This window comes from Drosophila persimilis, unplaced genomic scaffold (genome assembly GCF_003286085.1).
Source record: "Drosophila persimilis strain 14011-0111.01,24,50 unplaced genomic scaffold, DperRS2 tig00001271-arrow-arrow-pilon, whole genome shotgun sequence".
NCBI classification, from domain to species: Eukaryota; Metazoa; Arthropoda; class Insecta; order Diptera; family Drosophilidae; genus Drosophila; species Drosophila persimilis.
The window spans coordinates 1,108-9,459 of NW_020825449.1; the positions used below are offsets into that span (position 1 = coordinate 1,108).

The 8,352-nt window shown below is 47.1% G+C and overlaps 1 protein-coding gene and 1 pseudogene across 1 annotated transcript; one reads left to right on the forward strand and one right to left on the reverse strand.

Annotated features, from left to right (window-relative positions):
- Positions 1-355: 355 nt before the first annotated feature.
- On the reverse strand, positions 356-745 carry LOC113566920. The gene has a single exon (XM_026994134.1). It carries the CDS (start codon positions 743-745, stop codon positions 356-358), a length of 390 nt encoding a protein of 129 aa, XP_026849935.1.
- A 2,804-nt stretch (positions 746-3,549) lies between these two features.
- On the forward strand, positions 3,550-4,675 carry LOC113566921 (annotated as a pseudogene).
- The last annotated feature ends 3,677 nt before the right edge of the window (positions 4,676-8,352 follow it).

Below are 8,352 nucleotides of genomic sequence, written 5' to 3' on the forward strand. Positions count from 1 at the left end.
ATATGCAGCGAAATAAAAATAATAATAAATGCAATCACGGGGATGAACGATGAGCAATTGGACTCCCGTCCAAACGGAACGGATCGTAATATGCATAAACGATATATCTGATCGACTGGAAACTCTTGTTTGAATTTGACTTTGAATTTCGAATATTTCGGCATATATTTTCATTGCGGCCAAAAACGGAGAGACGATTCCGTGCATTACGATTCTGGCATCAACGAAAATAGATGCCCAAATGGAAGTGCAAACATCTCTGAGGGGAGGAGTGGAGTGTCGGGCGTGTGGACGTTTGTCTTCTGTCAGTGTGTGATTGGATACTGCTTGCTGCTTTCTGCTCGATGGCTTCCCCCTAGATCACGAGGTGCAGGCGTATCTGGAACACCAGCTCCTCGACGGTCTTCTTCAGGAGCGCCGCCAAAGACAGGATGAATCCCAGGAGGCTGAGGGAGAACAGCCAGGGAGTGGTCATGAGCACGGCAAAGAAGACGAGCGTCTCGTCGCCCCGGGCATTGGCCATGCGCCACAGCAACTGGCGCTGGATGGTGCGCAGCTTGAACTTGCTGTTCCACAATCGGAGGCGCATCGAGCCGACGGTTTCGTTGACGACCACAGTCTTCTCGACCAGCCAGAACACCGCGCAGCACAGCATCTGCAGCACCAGCAGCACGACCTTGACCACAGCAGTCTCCAAGACGAGGTGGTACAAGGCCACCATGCGCTGACTGTGCTCCGGCTGCATGGTGGAGAGCACGACTGCGCCGAGGGACTCCAGCGGAGAGACCCTGGGGGAAGGGCCGTCGGAGAGCTCCTCCCACTCCGAGTCCGACTCGGTGCGCTCTATCGAGCTGAACTCGCTCTGGCCCTGACAGGAGCACGACTCCTCCTCTTGGTCCTCCTCGGTGGGCATCGAGTAGTCGCCCTCGTAGTCGCCGTCGTAGCGGCCGTCGGAGTACTCTTTGTGCGGGCCGTCGTAGTAGTCTCCGCGACTGTCCGGAGAAGCGCCGCCTGTCCAGAGGGAGCTCAACACGGGCGGTGGTCCCATCGATGCCATCTGTTGCACAGCATTGAATCTGCAGGGGAGCCGGGGGTAAGTTATGTCCTAGGGGGAAGGGGAGTCTGAGCTGCTGCCGCTCACCCATCTGAATCACCCATCGGAGGGAAGGTGGGGGGGTGTGCGCGACCTATTGGACCCATTGGGCGCGAAAGCAGGCCTAGGAAGGGCATCGCATTGAGTCCATTCTTGTCGCCGGAACCTTCGGGGGGGACCTGCAGCTCCGGCTGCTGCTGCTGATGCTGGTCGGTAAAGTCGAAGGATCCCATGGATCCGAAAATACCCCGCGAAAGGGTGAATGGGGAACGTGGATTATTAATAGTTGGATTCATCTTATTCCAGCACCTGTGAGGAAATATTCGTTCATGGGCTTTGTTTTGTATTTGAATTTTTATTTACTTTATGTTCCCTGTACTTTCGATATTTGTACTGAATGATTCCCAGAGCCAGTTCTGAACGGCTCCAAGTGATAGTTCAGGGCCCACTTCGATGTTGTGTTCCTAACAGATTCTCCCTTCTTTTCAGGTCTCCCCACCCCACCCCACAACGCCACAAAAATATTTCAAAACTTCGCGCCGCCCACTTCCGCCCCACAAAGAACGAAAATCTGTGGCATCCACGTTTTTAAAGATACGATAAAACCAAAAAAGGCAGAATCGTAGAGGATGTTTATATGTTCTAGAATGTAAAATCTCAACCAGATCGTATAATTATTATAGCCAGAATCAAGAATACAATTTTATTTTTCCTCGCTCTGTCTCTCTCAAACACACAGGTTTCATGGTCGGTTTTGCCAATTGCAAAATATGAGTTCAAGGATCTCAGAACCTATAAGAGCCAGAGCAACCAAATTTGGTATCCATACTCCTGTGATATCGGACCTTGACTGTTTCGTGTCCAAATTTCGGCACACCCCCTTCCGCCCCCGCAAAGGACGAAAATCCACAAATCTCAGAGACTATTATCGCTAGAGTAACAAAATTTGGTATCCGCACTTCTGTTAGATCTCACTATAAAACTTATATTTCAGAATTTCTCCCCACCCCCTTCCGCACCCACAAAGGACGAAAATCTGTTATATTCACAATATTGCACATTCGAGAAAACTAAAAACGCAGAATCATAGATAGTGACCATATCTATCAGATCGCTGAATCTGGATCAGATCGGATCATTTTTGTAGCCAAAAGCAAGAAATCAATTTGCAGTGGCTACGCAGCGCCCGACGTCACGCTCTGACTGATTTTCTGTCTCTCTCGCACGCACTCTTTGTCGTGTCGTTTAATATTAGCGGCCTCTGCCGGAGGAGAGCCATACTGACTAAGTATCGGGTATAAATGTAGAGTTGCGGTGTCCGCAGCAACTCACAACGTTCCCCCTCGTTTTAAATTTGGTTGTTGCGGTGAGGCAGAATCTCTTCACGAACTCTCGCCATTTTGCTGCCACTTGTCATGAGAATTGGAAAAAACATTGAAACAAAGAAAGGATCTGCCACCACTAATGGTAATAATTGCACCTTGGCTATCATCTTTTCACGCAATGTTCAGAATTATAGATCAAATTGTCTACATCCATGTTTAGCTAAACTTTTGTTTTCTCCGTTTTTTTCTTACTCACTCATATTAAAACCAAATTGAATCCATCAATAAGTAAAACGATTACCTGGGAAAAAAAAATAAATAAATGAGCTTGTGACTACTTAGAATTTAGACGGATTGCTCCTTATCGGTGATGTACGACTGAATTAAGCATTTTGGCTGATATACTCGACTCGAGAGCTGACACACTGATAATTTTATCGCCAGATTTCCCTCGAAACATTCCTATAAAATCACAGTCAAAAGGTGCAATGCCTTCAATCGAAAAAGTATTAGCATGGTGAACGTTTTAAGCGGACTGTCTGCGGACTGGTACTTGTCAGTGCCGCACAACTGAAAGACGGAGATGTCCTGCAAGATTACCAGCGTTTAAAAAGTCTCCGCCCGCTGGGAAGTTTGCCGAAAACTTCCGTATGAATTGCTCCCGGACTTGGATCTGTGCAAAAACCATTCAGATCTGTTTTTTTGTTTGCTAGTGGGTCGCGGAATCCTTTTCCAGCTTTATTATCCACGGATTTTTTTCGGTTGATTCCTTTTTCTTTATTGGTGGCCTACTAGTGGCTACGGTTGCTCTTCGCTCAATGGATAAGTAAGTGTTTGAGATATTTTGTATCCATCGAGAATTATTGCCAATTTTCTTACAGATCCAAAGGAAAACTGAATGTGCCGCTTATGTATCTTCATCGTATTATACGGATCGTGCCGATACTTGCAATAGCAATCCTAGTTTACATAAAGCTGACGCCCATTGTTTCTGGGAACCTTATTTTAAAGGTGGATTCCATGGTACCGCCGCCTATGAAAAGGGCTGGTTCTGGACGCTGCTCTTCGTGCAGAATTATGCTACAAGCAATATTGTAAGTCATAGATCTACTCTTATTACCATTTGTACGATAATCGTTTTCAGTGCCTGGATCACACATGGTACTGGGCAGTGGATATGCAGCTTTATATAATCTCTCCGCTTCTGCTGATTGCACTGTATAAGTGGGGCAAAAAGGCAGCAGCTGGCATCGCGGTTCTTGTTCTCCTACTATCGTCCTGCCTCTTTGCCACGATGATAGTCAACAAATACTCATTGCTCTTCAAGTAGGTCCACGATGCTTCTGTTTGTCGTTGGAGTTCTTCAACCCCATTTAATTGCAGGAATGGAACCGAAGGAGATGCCGGAAGGAAACTGTATTCTGCCACACATACTCATTCGGCACCTTGGCTGATTGCATTTCTTTTTGGATATTTTCTTCACCTGAATTGTAGGAAGAAGTTCCAAATAAGCCGGATTTTGGTATGGTCTGGATGGGTTCTTAGTCTGGCCATGATCTTCACCTCGATGTTTGCCCTGTACCCTGCGACCCAATAGAGTGCTCCACCCCTGTCCACCCTCAAGGAGTTTCTGTACTACACGCTTACCAGAGTGGGCTGGCCCTTAGCCCTGTGTTGGATCGTCTTTGCCTGCATGCAGGGCCATGGCGGTCTGGCCAACAGTTTCCTATCCTCGCCATTGTGGCAGCCTCTCTCGAGACTCTCCTATTCCGTGTACATCTGACACCTTTTCGTACAGGAAGTCAACAGTAGAAGCGTTCGTACTAATACTTATTTCTCGGACAAATTGTAGTAGGTTTTGTTTCTAGTAGTTGATGGTTGCTTATTTTTAACTAACCTCATTGATGATTTTCAGATGCAGAAATTTTGGTCTGACTTTGGGATCACTATTTTCATTTCGTATCTGCTTTACGTTGTCATTGAGGCTCCTTTTGGCGGACTCGATAATCTTCTACGATCCCGGGAGAAAAGTGTTTTGAAGCCCCAAGCTCCAAGCGAACAAAAGCAATCCTCAGTTGATGTCCAGCAGGGCCAGTTGAATGCCGGAAGTAATCTGGTTGAGTCCGACGTGCCTAAATAAGAAGCCACAGAGACTACTCCAGAATAGTTATAGATGTAAATATCAATATGGGTTTTTTTTCACTCTTATGTAGACATTTTGTAGATTACAAAACCACATAAAAAAGATGTGAGCTTCCGACTACCCACACACTAGACTGATAAGAGTAATTATCAATGATGTTCGGCTGTATCAAGTATTACGCTGTGCTAGTCTGAGTACCTCAGACTACTCAAGACTACCTTACTCAACACAATTGTTTTTATAATCGGCTGGTGGTTCTAGATAGAACAGATGGCAGATGGCGAAACGCCACCAATCGAATTAGCATTAGCATAGGAAGCGTTGTGGGTCCGAGACAGCCCGAGAGCGTTAGAGCTGCTCGGGGACGCTGTTAAGCCGAGTCCGAGAGATAGCGACATAAGGAGACGAAATAATTCCACTGCATGCGCATATGCGGTAGCAAATGATCTTTGCAGTGCAAACGACAACACCAAAATGCATTTCCTTTGGATTGCACCACTGGCAATAATTTAAAATATTTAAGCTGCTTGATCTGACATACTCCCCCCGTTGGAAGCCTGACTTTCAACAGCAACAGCATTTGGCAGTAGGCACAGCTTGTTGACGGCGCGCTTTGTGATTCCAGATGACGTCTTCAGCACAGCAACTCGGGAAACGCCATCTCGTCCAGGCAAAAGCTCGACCACTCTCGCCAGTGGTCACTTCATGGGAGGAAGATTCTCATCCTTGACAAGAACCAAATCGGCGACAGCTAAACTAGGCTTCACAGTGCGCCACTTTGAGCGCTGCTGCAGTGACGTTATGTACTCCTCCTTCCACCGGGACCAAAAGAGCTGCTGCAGGTACGAAACGCGCTGCCAGCCGTCCAGGCGATCGAAGTTTAGCTGCGTGACGTCAGGCTCAGCGAACGAAGTAGGAGGGCCACCATTCAAGAAATGCGCTGGAGTTAGAACGTCTAGATCGGCAGGGCTCTCTGAAATTGAAACTAAAGGTCTTGAATTAATCACTGCCGTGATGTGGCACAACCGCGTCCGCAGCTCGTCAAATCCAAGAACCGAGTTGCCTATCGCACGGTAGAAGTGGTACTTGGCCGTCTTCACTGCAGCCTCCCATAGACCACCAAAATGAGGGGAGCGCGGAGGAATGAAATGCCAGTCTATAGCCTCCGACCAAGCAAAAATCCAGCAGCGCCTTCTGATGGTCATCGCTGAGGACCAGGCGCTTTAATTCCATCAGCTCATTCTTAGCGCCGACAAAATTGGTTGCGTTGTCTGACCAAATTTGCCGCGGCTTTCGTCTAGTACATATGAAGTGCCTTAGTCCATGTAGAAAAGCAACTGTGGATAAGTCCTTTATAAGCTCCAGATGAACAGCCTTGGTAGCGGAACAAATGAAGATGCAGATGTAGCACTTGATTGGAGCCTTGTTGCGTGCCTCCGGTTTGTAGAAAAACGGCCCACAGAAGTCCACGCCTGTGATCTCAAAGGCATGAGAACCATCGAGCCGCTCCTTTGGAAGATCCGCCATAATATGCTCCAATACCCTGGGCTTCAGTCGAAAGCATCTTACGCACTTGCTTACTGCCTTGTTTACCGTCTTCCTCCCCCCAATAGGCCAATATTGGGAACGAATTAGTCCAATCAAAGCTCGAGGACCAGCGTGCAGATTCCGCTCATGAAAATGGGAGATTATTGCAAGAGTCAGTGGATGGCTGCTGGGCAAGATGATTGGATGACGGCCATCAAATTCCAACGAAGAGCTTTTCAGTCGACCATCTACCCTGAGAAGTCCAAACTGATCCATGAATGGCGATAACGATGCGATTGAGCTCGATGAGGAGACTGCTCCCCTTGCCCGCAGTGACTTCATGTCCTCCCATAGATGAGTACGCTGGACTAGTCGTAGCAATACCTGGGTTCCATGTTCAATGTCTGAGACAGTGAGACCGGGGCGCCGAATTCGGTTGCAAAACTTGTGAATGTATCCGAAAACGCGTTGCAAAGAAGCAAATGAATTCGCATACTTGGAATCAGCAATAATGTCCATGTAGGGCGATTTGAGCAGAAGAGCCTTCCGACGAAGTTCAAGGGCTGGCTTATCAGGTAGCACAGTGGGTGGCCAGTCATCTGAGGAGCCGCAAAGAAATGGAGGACCATGAGCCCAAAGAGGTGACTCAGCTCAGTCGGATGAGCCCCTCGAGACAGAATGTCGGCTGGGTTTAAAGCTGTGGGAACATAGCGCCATTCCATTTTTTCGGTCATTTCCTGAATCGTTGACACTCTATTTGCAACAAAAATATTAAATCTTGACGGCTCGTCCCGAATCCAAGAGAGCGCAACGGCAGAATCACACCAACAGTAACACCTTCCCTTGAATACATTCATTCCAGCTATCTCAGATATGAGCCTAGCCAGCAACTCCGCTCCACAAAGCTCCAACTTTGGTACTGTAAGTGTCTTCAAAGGAGCCACACGAGATTTGGCACACAGTAAGTGACTGCTGGAATGCTGACCCTTGGACACGACAAAAATGCATGCACCATAAGCCTCGTTGCTGGCATCGCAAAATCCGTGAATTTCCAGCGTAGAGTCTGGAAGGACTACAAGCCGAGGAAATTCAAGTCGACGAATCTGACCAAACCTGGTGCATATTTCCTGCCACTCGGTGTTCAGTCCGACTGGAAGGCTTTCATCCCAGGACAACTTCTCTTGGCACAAACGCTGGAGAAAGATTTTGGATTTAGTAATTACGGGACCAGCTAGTCCGAGAGGATCGTAGAATCGCGCTATGGATGACAAAACAGAGCGCCAGCAGGAATTCAAAGAAGATTGAAGGGCCGAGAGCGAAAATAATAGTAGATCAGAAACCGGATCCCACGCAAGTCCTAAAGTTTTAGTCACATGGCTGCCATCGTCGCAAAGAGTAACACGAGCAATAGATAACTTATGGATAACTTATGTGGTTGATGACACTGGTTGAGATGGCAATTAGTTTAGATCTTTGAATGCTATATTAGTTGGTGATTGCACTGATAGATTATTTATTGCACAATCACGTCGGGGTCACCAAATGTTAAGCTATTAGGCGTTTTTAATAACTGTTGCAATTTGAAGTTAATGAAAGTCGAGAGGGTGTTATAATTCACAATTTATTTGCATATGTAAACCTACTTATCGCGTATGTACATATGGCAATGATTGGGCGAACGATTGATGCGAGGATGTTAATCTAATAGCTGCGACGATTAGCTCAAAACTGCCCATGCAAGGGCTGAAGGGCCAATCTGCCGGGCCCTATGCAGCAAGCTTAGACGCGAGCGAGAGCGTATGATAGCCCGAGAGCGTTAGAGCTGCTCGGGGACGCTGTTAAGCCGAGTCCGAGAGATTGCGACATAAGGAGACGAAAGAATTCCGCTGCATGCGCATATGCGGTAGCAAATGATCTTTGCAGTGGGGGCATTGGAAACGACAAAACCAAAATGCATTTCCTTTGGGCCGCACCACTGGCAATAATTTAAAATATTTAAGCTGCTTGACCCGACATAAATAATTCGACGATATATTATAAAGTTTTGTTTTGTATATTTCCAAAATAAAACGAGGGGGAACGTTGTGAGTTGCTGCGGACACCGCAACTCTACAGTTATACCCGATACTAAGTCAGTATGGCTCTCCTCCGGCAGACGCCGCTACAAACAAGTAAGAAGGCACGGGTTGGGTCTTGTACTGGTATGCTAATATGCTTTATTGGTATCTTAAGTCTATCCTACGCTATTCCGACTCCGGTGCTGG

Bases quoted from the DNA above. Each gene is read 5' to 3' on its own strand.
- LOC113566920 (XM_026994134.1), bottom strand. From the start codon at position 745: ATGCAGCCGGAGCACAGTCAGCGCATGGTGGCCTTGTACCACCTCGTC.